We start from the raw sequence: 18,916 nt of genomic DNA on the forward strand, positions 1-18,916 counted from the left end.
AGCAGGTTTTGTCTTCTGACTACGTGAATAGAAACTAGAGTAGAAGAAAGCTGAACTTCACAGTTACAACTCCAAGTAAGCCCACATTCTTACCAAAGAAGCAAAGAAATAGATGCTTATTTCTTTACTTTCACAACAGAAGTGCCTGTGATGCCTTGAATTTTCAAGTAAAACAAAAAAGTGCCACAGCAGGAAGATAATGCAGGAGTGATGAAGACATTCCAATGTAGACGCCTGAAGAGTGCAGACCTGAATCCTGGTTCAGGCAGTAAATGTGAGAAGGATTTTTTTATTTTAAACTCACACACTACTTCAGGAAGAAGAGTGAATGCTGCTGCTTATGCACGTCTGCATGAAGCTTCCGTGTCACACAACTGCACCTTCACTTACTCTCAATTAAACAACTATTTTCCTGTAAAATGTGTGTCTCTATGTATGAGCATATGCACCCTATTCTTCACAGGAATGTAGTTTATAGGAAGACTGCCAGAAAGCCACAGTTCCAAAAGATACTTCAGAGTGATCACAGCAAGAAAATAAAATATTTACAACATAAGATTCATGGAGCAAAAAACTGAAACAGTTGAGAAATTTACTATGTTCTAACAGCCCTTAAGTGTATGAAAAACTAAACTCCTTTGAGTTAGGTATTTTCCTATAAGACTGAAGTGGTATTACTATTAAAAAAAAAATCTTTAAGTTTTCATATGTGCACTGTAACAAGCATTTCAGAAATTCAATTCAGAGAGAAACATTTAATGCATTTGGGCATAAATTATTTTCCTTAGAAATGTAGTTAACAAAGGGAAAAAAAAATCTTTATGAGTTGGATATACACCAATGACTAGCAAGTATGATTTAGAGACACTGGACTACAGTTTACATTCTTCAGCTATCAGGACTTTAAAGGCCAGTCACTTCAGGGTAGAGAAACTGCCAGCATTTGGAAATAGCAAAGCTGGAGAGGTCATCAGGGAACACTGAACTGGAGGATGCATATTAGAAAGGCAGGAAGAAGCAGCTCAGTATATGAGACATTGGCAGACGCATTGGTTTCCAGGAATGAGGTTTCCCTTCAGCAACTCCTGGCAAGGTGAGAGAGTATCCAGAGGCAGGAGAGCACACTGGAAAGAAAAGGACTGACTGCAGAACAAGTGGAGCTGTATGAGGAGAACACAAAGCCAGATGATTAGGACTAGCTGAGGGCAAAGATCAGGGAAGCTATTAAAATAATCATTACTCCTCAATAAAAATCTCAAAGTTACAGGAAAACTTGAGGTAAAACAAAGCTTTTGCTTGGCTGTAAGTGAAGTTGCCCAAAAGGCAGGATATACCAAGCGTCACACTAAACCAGAAACTTTCTAACAGTCAAATAGAGTTATAAATACTTCTTTGATGCTCCCATAGTTTCCTATAAACCCTACGCCCGTATGTATTTAACTGTGTTCCTGTTGAAAAAAAAAATCTTTTAAAGACAATTTATGATACGACAGGTATATATTTCTAGGAGAACAGGAAACAAGATCTCATTTATGAAGTAAATTTTGGCTCTCAGGCCAACCTAAAAAAGGCACTTATTGAGTACCAAAGTAACCAAAAGAGGAGAAAAGAGAACTTCAGAATTTAAACTAATCCCCCACTTGGTCTGAATACTGTGCATTCTCACAAAGTTTCATAACAGGATGCTTACCCTACACATACTAACTTGGCTGTTTGGTAAAATACTTGGTGCACTAACGTTGCAATAGTATCAAATCTGGCCATGCCATCAGCAATCCATTCTTACTTTAATAGAAATAAATGATGTGTCTTTTGCTTACCTTTCCCACTCTCCTGTTCTAGGAATAATGCTTAACAGAGCAAAACAAATATTCCAGGAATAGGTCTATTGAAAGCCTAAGACAGTTTTACAAGGACTACTTCATGGTCTCCTCTCCAAATCTCATAGTCAACAATAATGAAAACAAAGGACAATCTTTAATACGTGTCTGAACAAAGCCAGTTAAATGAAAGACTTCATATCTGTATTACTTACCCAGCCCAAGCCCCACAAATTCATCAGGTGCCTGATCTTTTGTTCCAGTAAAAGAGCCTTCCCTGCCACGCACTGTCCCTGAGATGTAGCGAGGTTTTACTCCAGTTCCTATTAACTGTGCCAGTTCCAGTTGACTGATGCATTTCAGAATCTATTCCAGAGAATAAAGAAGTTGTTTATCAACAAAACCCAGTTTGAAATAGTAAAAAATAAATACATACAAATATTTAGGCAGATCTTTAGGAGAAAAGTATTCTAAACACTCAAGGTCAGACAAGTATTTCTGTTCTTCTGTCTAAAACGAATATTATTTAAATACTGCTGGATTAGTCTCACAATTTTATTTCTCACTTGGACATGTTTTGCTACTTTAACTGGCTGCATAATGTGCAATTCTACATAATATATGTACAAAAGTATATACTTGTAACTTATCTAAAAAATACTGTATTTCTGCATAAAGTACACTACTGTGTTCAAAATCAGTACATGCGCTTTCTTATAATTTAAGTACAAACGACTTTTATACCTCATGCCAGGAATTTCCTAAATAGTTTCCATCTGTATGAGCCACCGTGATGAGAGTTTTAATGGTGTCAATATTCTTCTGCTTCATTTCAGTAATACCAGAACTCACTGTAAGTAACGTAAATCTTGCTAATGCTTGGACATAGGCATCTCTTTCAAGCTACAAATGGGAGTAAAAAAAAAAAAAGTCAAAAAAGTCTTGTATTTTCTCAGTTTCTTGTTCTTAGTACAATCTGTGTGATTTCAGCGACTACATCGTTCACCTTTCTCTTCCTAGGACTGAATTCCTAAAGCATTCTACATAGTAAAAATATCTCATGTTCTTCTGTAGTAAGCTGGAGGACAAAATCAGGCTCCCTTTATTCGGGAACATGAAGCGTCATGTCCGACAGCACAGAACATGCAGGTTGCTGTTAGGTTTCTGGGTTTGGTCTACTTTACATTTTTGGAGGCGCTTCTTGGGGGAAACAGGATACTCTTTCAGCAGAAACACAGCTTCCTAGATAAGCTTTTATTATTCTTGTACTATACCTGGACCTACTCTGAAAATGCTGCCTTAGCAGATTCAATTTGTAGGATTTTTTTTTTTATTCTCAATAGAATCTAAATAATATATCCAAAAGGCATGTTTAGCCAATACCACAAAACTGCTCAAAACACATTTGATTTAATCTACGCAGTTTGGAGCACCTCAGAAGCTTGTGGGGTGAGACTGTCATGGGTGGGTAAACGGCAAGTGACCTATAATCTAGGCAGATGAAATAAATCTCACAAAAGAGAATGTTCCACATGTAGGTATCCAATTTTTGTGTATAAACACCAAAGAAAACTCCTCAGGTCTCCTATGAACTGAATACAATGGTGAGAAGGTGAGCTCACAAATGCATTTTACTCTCCTGTTATGTAAGATCCAAAGGCCATAAAGTGAACTAGTTGTATGTCAGATAAACAAATGACAACTATGAAATATATTTAAATGTTTGGATATTTAAGACTGTTTTGAAATCAAATCATTGAGCACATCATATAACCAAATATAAAATATTTTTTTAAAAAAATCCCCGGAAGAACAGCTGTTTCACAGAGAAAACATGAATGCCACAACAGTGGGGAATGACAGGAGGGACAGAGTCTCACAGAGCCACACAGCACGGCTGCCGTGTTCAAACCCAACCACTCCTCCAGGGTACGCTGCCAAAGGTACAGCAACTGATGGATGAGCAAAGAAAAATGGAAGTTTCATGGAAAGAGTACTAAGGAAAGAAGCTTTAGAGTCTACAATCTGTGTATTTTCTGTAAAAGGAAAACGTTTTCAGTCCTACGTTCCCTCTCTGCTCCATACGTTCTCCCTCTGTCCCTTTTTATAAACCATCAAAGCAGAAGAAAAACAGCTAAACATCATGTCCACCAATGAGAAAGTAAAAAAGATGATATAAGCAAAGTAGGTACATCTTTTTCATGCATATCTTGTCACAGATGGTTAGAGACAAAAGCCAGACTATGTGACAGTCTAAGATTAAAAGCATAAATAATGAAAACCAGAATATTTAATTGATGTCTTAGGGGTGAACATGTATAGCTTAAGCTATATTGCGTACTTTGAGAATTTTCTTAAAGCCTCCAGCTCCCTCCATTATCTCTCGAAGTGTGTAAACAAATGCTAACTGTTCTTAGATGCCAATCTTCTGTATGTTTATTCAATGAAATAGAAAAGTTGCCAGCATCAGTTAAGTGCAAGAGGGAAAAATCTGCTTCCAACAGAAAAGTCAGCTCAAGTGCAGATTTGCCAGTCACCTTTGAACCACCAGAGCTATCTGGCGAATGAGGTCGGACAACTCTGCCATCTCATCAGAACCTTGTGCAAGGGAATCATCCTGTAATGCACTGAAATCATCAACACACCAGTATTGGTTTTAATGATATAAGCAAAACAGAATTCTCATAGGAAGCCAAGAACGAATATCTACTGAAAACAGACAAAAAGCCATTTTTAAATTTCGGCAAATGAGAAGTGTTGTTTTTGAAACATCTCCATTCAATCAAGATTGTCCCAAGGCTGTGGAAAGGTACAACTGATTCGTGTACATTCTTGGGAGCATGGGCATTTTCAAGCATATGTAGCCTTGCCCTCCCACCCAAGGCAGACCACTGCAGGGCTGGGAGCTACCCTCTGCAGCTCCCCAAACTGATATTTGTACCTCTTCCACTTTTGCAGCTTAGGGAAAAAAAAAAATAAAAAAAAAAAAAATAAAAACAACTACCGGGAATGTGAATTTCATTGAGCGGCTGCAGGCTCCAGGGAAAGTTTGTTAATCAAATTTTTAAGTCTGTGAAGTTCATGGAGGGGAGAAAAAGAATGAAGTAGAAAGACAGAGGAAGGAAACCCTACATGATCTCAATGGGGCTTTTAAAAGCAGCTGTATCAGAGGCCCCAATGCGCTTTCTCACATTAGTGATAAAAAGCTAATTAATTCACTAAATGCAAGTGTAATGGGAGAGGGAAGCAAAGCATTCACTGTTATATCATAGTTCATCAGTTTTTACTTAAAGTTAATTTTACAAGGTGGTTGTTTTTTTCTCTCTTTTTTTTTAATGTTTACTATGTAGACATGAAATAATGCAATGTCAAACATGAATTCTGCTGGAATTCTTCAGCTATCGCTACAATGGACTTATGGCAGACTAGTACTCCATTTATTAACTAATAGTCTACAATAACATAATAGTACATTCACTATTGATGATTTTTAAACGGAAACCAAAAAGGCAAAAAAAAGCACCAACGCTTAATCAGAATTATCCTCTGGAGCCAGAGAGCCTGGAATTCTTGGCATTGTGCTTAATGTAAGATACATTCATGCATTACATCAGGAATGACATTTCCAGTGCCATAACTGTTAAAATAGTATCCAATTATAGAAGTCTCAGAATAGTATAATCTCTCTGAAGTTGAGAACAATATTTGAAACACAGTTCACAGAGATATTAGTTCTACTTATGAAACAGGATAGAAAGACTCATTTTATGAAACATCACAACAACGCTAAACAGCTTTGTAACAAAGAAAGAATGAACTTTGAAATACAAGTAGTCAACTTTCAGGGAAACAAAAATTCAGTACATAGACATGGCAGCACTTACCACAAAGCACCAGGAAAAATAAAGTTCACTTCACCTAAAACACTTTCAGTCATGTACCAGATGAAGTAGTAATTGCAGAAGCAGGCAGGTAGGTACTGCAGTGCACAGCCTCAGCAACAAGGACTCTTGGAATCCCACTAACATTTTGCTCGTACCTAAATCAAAGTATTGTCTCAATCTTAACTTTTTTTACCTGAATGTTGAAAATGCAAGCAATCCTGATTGCACATCGTATACCCTCCAAACAAAGAGAGGCAACTTCTGTGTCATCACAGTCCTGCAGACCCACACTGAATGCAGCTAGAAAAGGTGTCCATGCCAACTGGAATGTATGCAAAATAAAAGTTACATCACTAACTGCTAGTATTTGAAGGGAATGTTATAGGTTCAGCAGCTTGCTAAAGTGGAAATTTCGTGCTTGACTCACGTAATTAACCTTCAAGTTGTCTTTTGGCAAAAAGGAAATGGAATAAAACAGACACGAGACACAGCATAGAAGTAATACAGATTGATGCTCCCCTCAGAAGCACCCTCTCTGTTTCTCAGAAAACATCACACACAACCATCTACAGATAGCTGGAAAAAAACAAACCCACACATCCAGCTATCTTCAGATAAAACAAACCCCCAAACTATGCCATTTACATGTCTATTGGAGTTTTGGTATTCCCAGGATAACCTTTATCTTTGCAGAGTGAGAGACAGATAGAGTCAATAGTTATTGCAAGACCCAATGTGGTGTATAACAGATTCCTTTATGATGAAAACTATGTACTTAAATAAGACATTTGTCCTGATAATACCAGATGGGGAAAAAAAAAGGGTAGAATAAAATAGGGCAGAAATTTTTATTAATTTCACTAAAGTTACGATAAGACGACAACAATAAGAGACAGGACAGGACCCTGTTCTTGATGTCTCTGCTCTTCACTTCATTGCCCTTGGCCCTCCATCTTTTCGTATCTAAGTCACTGTCAATGTTTCCCATTCCTATTGCCTTAGGGAGGGACAGAGTGTAACACACTCAACTGAAAGTTATTGCAGCAGAGCCCACATGGTCCAGTTCTTGTGGTCAAAGGTCCCTCTCACACAGGCAGAAAAACCAACCAGAAAATGCAGAGGATCCTGCTGTAACTGCATGTGGTTATAGAGAGGAAACCTCAGGGCACCCAGACTGATTTTAGAAATAATTTTACCTGAAGTCACCCCCGATGAAATACAGTTAACGCGTGCACAGCAGGGAGCAATAGATTTCATGCCTAATTTCATAATAAAATGATGCACCACAGAGCTTTGGTTTCATTTAAGCCAGCAATTTCAAAAGCACTATCTCAGAAAAGAGTTTAATACTTGCACAAACCAAATGATAACTTTGTGAGAGTATTAAAGGCATCATGTTAACTCATAGATCCAGGACTTAATTCCCTATTGCATGACCTTTAAAGGTCCCTTCCAACCCAAATTATTCTATGTTCCAGAAGTGTACGTTTCTTCTTCCCCCTCCCCCCCTTTTTCTAATTTTTCATTCCTATTGAAACCAAAACTAATCTTAAAAAAAAATCACACAACTGAAATACTTTCTTAAGGACTATCTAGAGATCTGCACAGTATGCTTTATAACTTCTTTCCTGTGGCAAGTTAAGTAACTTAAAAAATGATCAAAACATAGCAGACACAAATCTTTAGTATTTTCAACCAATCCTGTCAGTCAGTATTTTGCATCAAGAACTATGTGATAATCTAGGTAAACACCAAAACATGTATCTCACCTTAAACATGGGTCTCACATGCTCCAGGTGTGTTGCACTAGTAAAAGGTGCCTGAACGTGGCTCACCGCCTCCATAAGAGCTTTAGCTGTTTTAGCCATTTGTTCCATTTCCAAATTATATAGGAGTCTTCTCTGCTTTTCACTAGCAACACCTGTAAACAAACACGTTTTTTTCCTCTCATTTGTGCATCTTTAGCAGAAGTGTCTTCAGTAATATAATTTCAATTTTTGCATCGAGTGCCATACTCAGATGCATTTTTTGTAATGTCTTTACTTTCTGAAATTACCACACCATTTCTTTTACAATATCGATAAAATTTAACTTAAGGTAAACTTAGCTATGAAATGTAACCTCATTTTAAGCCTCTAGAAAATTCTTAGATTTGTAAAACAAGCATTTCTTCTCCATCACCTCAACTGACAGCATAAATATCACATCCACTAAGCTAAATTTAAAGTGAACACAAATTTCATAGCAATCCATCAGCACAGAAAATAGCAATAAAAATAAGTGGACATCCTTTTTCTGAGGGAGAACTACATTAATTAACTTTTCATTTCAGTAATGGAACCTCCATCTCATCAAGAAAGTGAAACCCAAGTAGAATGTAGTAAGCAGCTTCTTTAAAATTACAATAAAACCATCATGTTACTTGAATGAATATTGGAAAAAAAGAGGGAGACTTTTTTGCAGATGCAAATTTCCTGTAATCTGTTCATAAGGCTGGCACAGGACTTAAAAGCATACAAATTTAACTATGCTGGGAAAAACTCAGGTCTCTCTACATGTTCTCTGTAGAAAACCTAGAATGAATAACCTCTGAATCTTCACATCAAGCAAAACACAGAAAAGATTTTCTGGTATTTCGGAGAAGATAATTATTTTATAAGTGCATATATTAGGACTCTGCAAACCAAACAATGCAAAATTTTTGAAGATGACAGACTGGTTATTGCAGGAAAACACAATGGTTAATCTTTGAAATAGAAGGCACAAGCACTGTGTGTTCTGCACCATGCCTTGCAGCAACACTGGTACTTCCCAAAGCTCTCAAATGCATTTCCCTGCATTGCTGTTCAATGGCAAAACCTGTGCTCTCCATGGCCAATGCACCGAACACCAGGAATTCACATGCAAAGGGAAGTGAAAATAAGCAGTTGCATTTAACACAGGTTTGAAGGTAGCATCATGCATGTATGTATAAAAGGAAAAGGATAAAAAATTAGAAGTTAGGGCTCGTTTTGAGTTAACTAAGTGGTGCTCGCTTCATTTACCTCTCACTTTAAAATGGAGATAGTGTCATGAAACCGAAGAGCCAACACTGTAGAAAGCTAACACTGCAACTACTTACTTTGTTTACTGGATTTTGTGGGTATTGTTAATTCCTTTGTTTCTTTCATTGAAATCTTCTTTCCAGCTATTTCATTATATATAGCAGACAAATATTCTTCAGGAAGATCTTTACTATCATTGATACCTCTATTCATTTTAATATACTGTTCTTTTGTCATTTTATTCTTAACCTGAAACCCAGAAAGAAGCCATTCATATCAACAAATGAGGCAAGTTCATAACAGTTACAATGCTGCCTCTAAAAGCAGCCAAACTGAAGAAAAAATACCATCAAGGACAAACCTGCTGATTCGGACAACATTTTTAAGTATCCAACATATGCAAGACTACATTGTCAAATCTACAAAACAACGCAAGGCGATGTGGACATTACAATAGTCATAAACGTTCAGTAGGATCTGCATGTAAATTAGACATAACATTACCAAAAAAAAGTGGTTTATCTTGTCATACAGACCAAGCTATTTTAAACATAATCATATAATCTCAGAAGAGTTCAATACTCCTCCCAGATTTTGCTTAAATAAATGATGACAGCTAATCACTGCAACTTTGAATATTTTGCACAGCAGAAGTGAGCTGTATTTATCAAAATAAAACTGCATTATTTTTTCAAACAGACTAAAATCAGGACCAGATCCGTGTTAATATCAACAGTTAAGTAATTACACAAGTTCTCGCTTTGACTGTAGGTTCGATCGCTACTATGAGTGCCTCAATATGAAAGCAAATCCACACAATTCCTATTCAACACAGAGCAGGGAGCGATACCTTACAGAAAGGTCTAACCAAAGCAACTTAAAAATCTCAACGCCCCTGAAACACAATACTCTTACTTAAAGATGCGCAAACTTAATCCACCATATTTCTTACACACATATAGATGTTAAATTGAACACCAAGCTTTTACAACTAGATTGTCACAAAGCCTGAAAGGTGGATGTCTATGAATTGTGCAAATTTATTTTTCTAGCAACATACCTGTGGACTGTGAAGATCTGTTGTCAACATGATAATTGAGTAAGCTAAGACATATGCAGTATCTGCACTAGCAAAAAGAGTTTGCCTGAATTGGGAAAGGAGAAAAAGAACAGCAAATTTAACATACTATGATTTTTGACTTATTATTCAGCTTTCCAAATTTCTGAAGATAAAGTATGGCTTACCCTTGGTTACATTCTAAATATCTAGCAGCAAATTTCTCCATCAGGCGATCAATTTTTTGAGCCTCTCCTGGAAGACGAAATCCCTCTAGAAACATGCGCAGAGCTGAAACAAAATCCTTTCCTGAGAAGTCGTGTTGGTCTACATATGCATACATGACTTCTTTGTTAAATTTATCATTGTCTCCCAGGAACTCCCCAACCTGAGTCTAAAATAAGAATAGAAAAGAGAAACTAGTGCATTTACAATGAAAAAAAATGGTAAAGAAGAACAACGGTCATATTGACCATATGTCTCACAAAAACAGAGGCTTGTATGTAGTCAAGGATGACATATTCTGCTTCTTCTCTACTCTCTAAAGTAAGGTATTTTGGCAACATATTCCATCATAATGCTCTCTTACATGCTTATACCTGCCCACTTTCCTCCTTTTCGTTTTACTCACATACCATTTTTTTCTATTAGATGAATTCCACATGTGCACAAGACAAAGTTAATATTACCAACGATTGATTGTTCTCTGCTGTATTGATTTTTGTAGTTAAGAATTTTACCGCAGGAATGAAAACCTTGCTAAACTTAACTTTATTCCCATTAGAGTACAGACCTCAAATAGATTCAAATGATGCTCAAATATAAATAGCTGGTACTCAAATACATCCAGTTGATCACTGTCAACATAACATAGTAAACTGAAATTCCCACCCTCCTCAGCCAGATATTGTAGGACCTTACCGAGTCCAGCAACAGCTTCTAGCTGTAAATAAAATAAAATCAAATAACTAATCTAGATAAAATAGCCTTCCTTTGGGATACAGCAAAAAATGCTTTTCATGTTGCTGCACCAGGCTATTTTTTAGCAGTCTCTGAAGGACAGTTACTTCTGACAGTACCTTACTGGGCTGAAGTAAATACAGTTTAGTAAGTTGCTCACAGTTGTACTAGCAACTAGGTGCAAGTCTTGAGTCAGCTCATGTAAGTCAGTCTTTTTCTTACACTTTCCTGAACTGCAAAGTTATACACTTTAAAACTTTAAAATACCATATGATTTGCAACTGGTACAACAACATCAGCATGAGCAAAACAACCATCAGGAAAACAATTTTCTTACTGAATCTAATCTTTCCTCTTGATGCAAGAACTGAGCAATGTCTTCAGGGGTAGTGCCAAGCATTCCTTGTTCTTGCAGGTACTGAATTCCCCTCTTTGGTTTCTTATTGAATCTGTACAATCAAGACCAAGATAGAATGAGTGACAGTTAACCCTTTTATTCATGCACAAAGCCTTACCCACTTAAATAAAAAAGTTTCAATAATTTTGTATGAGATATTGAAAATCTATGTATTAAACACTTTTCCTTTATCAAACTATGCATTAGATAGGAATGAGCTATTCCCTTCATCGTTGGATGATTTTATATTTTTCCCCCCTGTAAACAGCCTCCTCTTTTTCTTTGCTACATCTCTGCCAGCTTGGCATCTAAGCAGCTCCCAGTTAGGAGAGCTGAACACTATCATCTACTCTGGCACTCTTGAAGAAAAAAATATTCCACAGAAATAGCAAAGTCTTGGCTTGGAAAGGAACAATTATGCTTCGTTGCTTTTTGTTTTAATCTGTATGAAACAATGAAGAAATCCATGAGTTGCCTGTAAGAACAGTAATGTACAAGACAGGAGGCCAGGTAACTGAAAGAAACGAAAACACTATAAGACTAAGACATGTTTGTTTGGGGTCTGAGAACTACACTACAGAAAACTTATTTTTACATAAAGTGACCTCACTGAGGAGGTGAGGTGACAAGGCTGAAATCACACAGAAGATTCATGTCAGACTGCACTGAGAAATTATACTATCCTCCAGTTCTAAATACGACAAGTTAATTAATCCAAAGGAAGCACCAGCTTAAGCATATAGGCACCTTCATCAGTAATGGGTAAACTAAAACAGGTCGTATTTAACTGATCACATGAGTTCAATGTTCTTTTTATCCAAATATAAAAATCTTATTTTTAGACAAGCAGGTCTGGAAAAAAAAGAACAAACATTCAGAGTACTCATCTTCTAGCTGTGAGGAATTAGGTTAACACAAAACACTGTTGACAGGCTCCAAAGGGGACACCATTCAGCACTCTTTCACCAGAGGAAGTGCTGTTACATCCAGAGTTTTTTTCCTAACACAAGATGAGTATCTATGAGGAGAAGGAAGAAAAACCCAGGAATCTTCATAGCTCCAAAAGAATCCACCCTCCCATGGGTGAGAAAAGGGCACTCACAAGTCAATTCCTTGTTCTATTATTTCCTTTTGTTGCTTTAGGACCTCAAACTGCTCTGGGTTGTCAGTGCCAGACATCTGTGTGCTGTAACTGCCAATTCCTGACGAAGCAGTAGAATCCAAGGAATTTAAGCTTCCATATCTGTTAATTGTCTCAGGGTGTTTGGTTTCATTGCTGTCCTGTTCTGTTGGTTTTTCTTGGCCTATAAATTGGAAAGGGTTACATACATACAAAATACATACAGTGAAAAGAAATTAAAATCACAGGTTATTCTTCAAATCCTCTCTGAAGGCTTCTAAAACTTACTAGGGTTATCAATGATCTATTTATTTTTATATAAATATTCTGCTTTTGTTTTGGTTGGGAAAACAACAAAGAGCCCTGAAACTACAACACATCAAGGAGGATTCTTTCAGTTCATCACACACCTGAAATCTAAACCTTAAGTTACAACTATAATTTGTAGGCACTCGGAATACAATGTACAAAACTCAGAAACGAAATTACAGATCTTTCCTTTTATTTCCTTTTATTTTCAAGTCTGGTGTTAGCTTTGACCTGAAGTGAATCACACTAATTCTAAGTTTTTGAAACGAAGTATCTAAAAGTGTTTATGATCAGCCAGACCAAGGAGCTGGTGCTCTCCGTTCACAAGACAGCCATGCTAACCACCTCCAAAAAGGTTATTACTTCACCTACCAACTTTGAGTGCTTAATCTGAAAATTCTGGCATAACTCTAGCTCTTTTCATCTCAGGTCAGATGGAAACAAGATTAAAATAAGCAATGATTTATTTTCTTCAGAGATTGCAACACTGGAAGTTCTATAGCTACATATTAATACATTTAAAAAATGCTCTCTATTCAGCTTGCTTCAGCAGTAATTTAATCAACACGAAATTGGATGAAATTAGGGGAGCTTTAAAGTAAGTTTTGTGATCCTTTTAAATATAGAAATACAGAAAATAACAGGATTTAGTAATTTTCAGTGTAGTAGCCTTACAGGAATTGAAACAATTAAGACAAGACAACTTCGATAACTTGTTCAAATGACACCAATCCAAACTTACTAATATTTCTACCAAAGAGGAAAAAAGAAAAGTTTATTCTCTTTTTTTCATGCAGGAGGTTTTACCAATCTGGACACTAACAGTACCAAACCACTGGAAAAACGCACTGAATTCCTGCAGCACCTCTTTACTAAAGCCAAAAGCAATGTCTCGTATCTTACCAAGTGTTGTCTGAGAATTGGGATTTACATATTGATCCTTACTCCACTCCACCATGCACTTCAAGATGGATACTAAGCATTCCAGTCCTTTTTTTCTCAAACTTAATTCCTAGAAAAAATTTCAAGAGGAATACATTAGAGAAATGGACAGTCTAGTCTTAATGTATCATGCCAAGAAACATGAAGCTTCATAAAGTTGGGTAGAACTTTTACCTGAACATTGGACATGCCAAGTTCTTGGCTACCCCTTCCTTGAGCAATCTTTGATAGGTCATTAACCAGCCTTTCAAATATATTTGCTGCATTTAAATCACAATCATAGTTCACGTAGATGTCCACTACACTCTGGGCATCTATAAACAAAGTGTCATTGTCAAATTTGGAACAAAAACTAGACCATTCAATGCAAGGCAAGTACAATTCCATTATTTAACATAAAAATATAAAAACTAGAACCAAATGGTCCTTAATACCTGCACATATCCTTGTCAGCGTTTGGATTACCATCCATTTATGATCAAACGAGCTAGTAGAAGTTTCCAAGATATACAGGAAAATTTCTTTGAAGAAAACCTAACAAATATTCCAGGAAGAGGGGGGAAAAATAAAATCTATTACAAACACAGTCACTAACATTGATGGCCAATATTTTGACCTACATAATTCTGAAGCACCACTTCAGAGGTACAGGAGATAAGAAAAAAAAAAAAAAGAGGAAATAAGGAAATAGAACTTATTCTTGATACATTCACATTAGGAATTTGAATTATTACGTACTTCTGGAGTTCTGTCTAGCTGCAAAATTTTGTTTTATATTCCAGTCACTCAAAGCCAGAAGAACTGGGAACAATGTGAAGTCCTGAAGGACAATTTAGCCTAACAAGAAGTCTAAGCTGCTGTTAGAGTTCAAAATCATTTGGGATTTTGAAAGGGGAGATATTACCTCACCACAAAATACTTCTCTATGAGACGATGATCATTATGGCGAAACTGTGACAAACAGCCACCTAGGCAAATGAAAAGTATCGGATCTTCATTAGAAGGGAAACATCTTGACCCAAAAGAATCACTCTACGGTATAAGATTACTGGAAGGTAGACACTGGTCAGGCACGGCATAAAAAAATGCAGCAGGTCCATTGATAGGTAAGTCACTCTTCCCTAAAGAAATATTAGTTTTCCCTGAAACTGCCGCAGTACAGATGCTTTTGTTTGGAACAGAGGCTGTTGTATCCCCTCTCAATGATTTCCTCACCAGATCCATTTCTATTAAAGGCTGACTATTTCAGCGAAGCGTGCTTAGCAGCCAGGGCAGCCTTTTCCCACTTCTTGTTAAGCAGCAGCAATTGCTGCAAGAGCATGTGAACTCAAAATGTGACCTGCTACGTGGTGTGACATCACCGCTCTGCACTGTTCAGAGCTCACTGCTCCACAGCCTCTTGTGGCTGCCAAATCCAACAACATTTGCTTTTTCTGGAATGCTGCCAATAGTCCCAAGCCGTCAAGCTCCTCTTCTCTGACAGCAGCACACAAACATTCAAATATTTAACTGCCCTTGGTTTTAATATTAGACATTCCCTCATACCACAGTGATTTTACGCTATTAGCCAGGTAGAACATAAGGCTAATTTCTCTTTAACTTGCATGTTCGGGGAAAAACAGCAGCATTGACTTCAACCAACTTTGATGGTAAGCTATTTCCTCAAGCAAAATGTGCTAACAATACTTCCATTTTATTGGCTCCTTCAGAGAGAGGCACACAGCACAATCCCAGTTACTACTCTCAATAAGGAAAGCATCTCTACAAAACGTAAGGACTTCAACACATGACAGATCAAAGACTCTCACGTGCTTAAATATACTCAGGAGTACTAGACTGATTTTAGCCACAACTTTACGTAATCCAAACAGAGGAAGACATAAAATTTTAATAAAAGGTCATGCTATGAGCAATCCTTAGTTACATATTTGCTGTTTTACTGAAAGACAGTAATGTTATATACCCTCTGGAATCAGAAAAATATTTTTTTTCTGGTAGAGAATTTTTTAAAAGTCACTGATGGGGCAGAGAAAAAAGTTTCACGTACAAAAATTAAACCCAAATCTAAGCTAGAAAGGAAGTTATCTGGTCCGCATACTACAAAGACACTTTAGATCTCTACGCTTCTGAGACAGAGCTTTTTGCTTCTGGTGTGAACTTTGGACAAGCATATCTTGGAATGAACAGCTTCTCGAAACCGTATTGACTATTTACATTTCAGAGATTTAAAAATTCTGTTTATCACTATGTGACTTATTGCAATTCATGTCACAGAGTTGAGACTTTATTCCTAGTGTACTGGAAAAGTAAACCAGAAAAAAGCTCATTGTTTAGTTTTCTCAACTAAAAATAAGAGTTTTAAGACAGCTTATTCACAGCTATGAAAGGGCGGTAATATAATTATAGCTACATGACACCCCAAATCCCCTCATAACTAGGACTTGACTTCCTGCAAATATATTCATTGATCCATTTAGAAATACAGTTACAACACAATTAAGGCACAACTCAAAATATTTTAACTGTTAGAGGGCAGTGCTAGCTGAATATTTAAGTCCGAGGACCAAGGGAAGGCCGCTTTCCACAGAATCTGAAACTATTATTTTAAAATATGCCAAAAAATTCTTACACAGATGAAGAATGCAGCCTCAATCCCCAAATATATAGATTTTGCGTATTATAAATCAGAGCATATGGCTCTCCTTACAGCTCCAAGACACAAACGGAATGTGAAGTTGTCTACTTGTCTACCCACATCTTCTGAATAACCTTTAGGATCAGTAGCTGAAAGAAGAGGAATTCTTAGCTCACAACCAGTAAAAAGAGAAAGTTTCTAGAAACTGCTGTCCCCTGTACTTTGTAATAGATGGATATTTTGGCAGCATCAAGCTTTTGGCTTTCATATTTGTGAGGAGGAAATGCAGCCCTGCTATGTGGCAATGGTCCTAATTTAGCATATTCTAGGAGCTGCTACAATAGTGTAGGGCAACCTCTACCCAAGTTTTCCTCTGATATGTCTTCATTTTCTGTTTGGAATTTGGGGAAAGGATGGCAGTGATGGAAGTTCATCAAATTTCTGTCAGGGAAGTTCAATTGCGATGCATTTACCACCTACACGCTGACTTGTAAGCTCTGTGAGCACCCAGCGAGTCCAACACATTCTGGGCAGCAGGCGGCTCGGCCCCATCTGTCTGATGTGCTGAGCACTGCACATGCACCAGAGTCTTGTTGGGCACAGACTTGGTCTTCAAAATGCATCATCTTTTCAAGGCAATCACCAAACATGTATTGCTTTCCAAGCTATACTCAAAGAAATACTGGAAATCCTATTGTTTCTTCCCCAAAAGGCATCAAAATAACCTGGAAAGTGATCAGAATACAATACCCTTCTGACACGGTACTGGCAAAATGAGGTTCTTCCTCCAAAACTGCCACAATATATCAACTTATGCAATGACATCCTAGAGATGAAGAAATCCCTGAATGCAACGTCCTTACAGCAGCAATATTTTCAACACTTCTCAGCATCTTTTCACATACTTAACGTCCACACTTATGGGGCAATCTGTGGGTCTCAGTATTCACATCAACTCCCAAAACATAAAATTATCAAAATGAACAGTAGGAACACACTGGCACACTACTACTTTATTCACCATGGAGTTAAGATGTTTAACACATGAGATACACAAGAGAGTACCCACGTGGTTCAAATGGACAGAATCTTTCCAATAAACTGCTAATACCCTATGGCATAAGAATTAAAAGTAAAGAACAAAGCCTCTAGATATTATACATCTTGCTTTCCCCTATGACTTATAATATATCCATCCAGTGAGAAAATTCACAATGTCTGTCAGGACCTGGATAAGAGTTATCGCTAAGAATATGTATTTATCGCTACGTATGGCCTAAGCAGTTAAATCATGCATACACCTGTTGAGAACTGAGGAAATTAGATTATCTTGTTCAGAACACATACTGATGTAGGCCCTGATATACAAAGGGAAGTGGCTACAATAGTCAAATAGTTGGGATTTCCCTAGAGAAAGAAATCTGTTCAAGTGACCTCAAAGAGAATCCACAATGCATTTCAAGTCATTAACTTTTATCATAAAATTCCTTTGCAAAACCATACCTTGACTAGCCTTTTCATGTGTACCCATTTTCTTAATTTGTACTACGTAGTGCAGAACTAAAACTTCCTAATCGTATTATTGAACACTAGTTGACGGAACTTATCCACAAATCTAGTAATTTCTGAGTTTGAGCATCATTCTGCGATAATACCATACCACAAAAACCAGGAAACTCTTAAGGAAGCTAACTCTAGCAGCAATAGTGAGTACGAGTATAGTAAGTTATCATTGTAAAAATTCACCTCAATCACAGAGTAAATCAAAGCATCTTTTGCGCTGTAAAATTTCTTAGTTTATGTTAATATCTACTAAGTGATGAAATGGCCTACTTCTTTATTAGGTATTCAATTTCATGTTCTAGTTAAAATATGATGGATTTTTTTTTAAACAGCCCTAAAAAAGTTTTCCCATCACTTTCCACTTCACCAGACAGCACTACCACAGGTAGGTGTCACATTACTTCTGATGTTACAGAGCAAATCTTATCTAATTGGTAAGTATTCCAAAGGAAATGCTGCTATTTCACTTGAAGGGAGTTTCAAGAGCATTGTTGCAAGCAAGCCCATTGCCACTGGGTGAAAAAGAGCTCCTATGCACAAGAAGATTTGGCAAGTCTTATGCAAAAGCTGAGATTCAGAAAGGAAAACTAATTTCTCTAAACAAGACCAAGCTACTCACAAATATAAACAAGTGTTCACTTGACACTCCTCCACCCCTTAGAAATTAATGTACATACCTCAATCTGCATCTTTAGATGAGTCTTGAAGTTTGAGAGGAGGGTAAGAAATATCGAAAGTGAAAGTTCAAAAACTTCTGGAACTGATGAGACTCCATTTTTTGACAGTGCAACACAAAGGTACTGCTTAATAGCATTAATAAACATCTCATTTGTCCTGAAGACAGGTCCTGCATTTTGCAGAATGGACAGAAGCAACTGCAATGAAAGGATCTTTGATCGCAGTTCATGAGATCTAGAATAACAACAACAAAAAAATATATACAGCAGATGATCCCAGTGTAAGTCATAAAAAATAAAACAGTCTCTTGTAAAGTCAATACACCACAATGATTTTGTATGTGGAATGTTCATGAAATCAACAAAAATTCGACACAATCTGGTATGGAAAGAATCATAAAAATATGTTGGTGGTTTTTGTTGAAGTGGTCACTCTTCAGTCAAGAAGGTGGGCAAGAATAACCTTCCCCAGTTACTGTTTTTCTCCATTACTGTTGAGCCACTGTCT

At 37.0% G+C, this 18,916-nt stretch overlaps 1 protein-coding gene across 3 annotated transcripts in view; it reads right to left on the minus strand.

Moving 5' to 3' along the window:
- The window catches only part of ARFGEF1 (ADP ribosylation factor guanine nucleotide exchange factor 1), a 91,095-nt gene that overhangs the window by 21,574 nt on the left and 50,605 nt on the right, over positions 1-18,916 (minus strand). For all 3 annotated transcript variants that reach the window (XM_065630281.1, XM_065630284.1, XM_065630282.1), the window contains 13 exons: positions 18,409-18,643; positions 13,968-14,067; positions 13,708-13,847; positions 13,495-13,603; positions 12,265-12,466; positions 11,103-11,214; positions 9,994-10,199; positions 9,809-9,893; positions 8,826-8,997; positions 7,474-7,625; positions 5,898-6,026; positions 2,565-2,723; positions 2,036-2,186 (listed from right to left, as the gene is read on the minus strand). In XM_065630281.1, the coding sequence (XP_065486353.1) occupies positions 2,036-2,186; positions 2,565-2,723; positions 5,898-6,026; positions 7,474-7,625; positions 8,826-8,997; positions 9,809-9,893; positions 9,994-10,199; positions 11,103-11,214; positions 12,265-12,466; positions 13,495-13,603; positions 13,708-13,847; positions 13,968-14,067; positions 18,409-18,643 (1,952 nt within the window). The remainder of the gene's footprint in view (positions 1-2,035; positions 2,187-2,564; positions 2,724-5,897; positions 6,027-7,473; positions 7,626-8,825; positions 8,998-9,808; positions 9,894-9,993; positions 10,200-11,102; positions 11,215-12,264; positions 12,467-13,494; positions 13,604-13,707; positions 13,848-13,967; positions 14,068-18,408; positions 18,644-18,916) is intronic.

Source organism: Caloenas nicobarica, chromosome 2 (genome assembly GCF_036013445.1).
Source record: "Caloenas nicobarica isolate bCalNic1 chromosome 2, bCalNic1.hap1, whole genome shotgun sequence".
NCBI classification, from domain to species: Eukaryota; Metazoa; Chordata; class Aves; order Columbiformes; family Columbidae; genus Caloenas; species Caloenas nicobarica.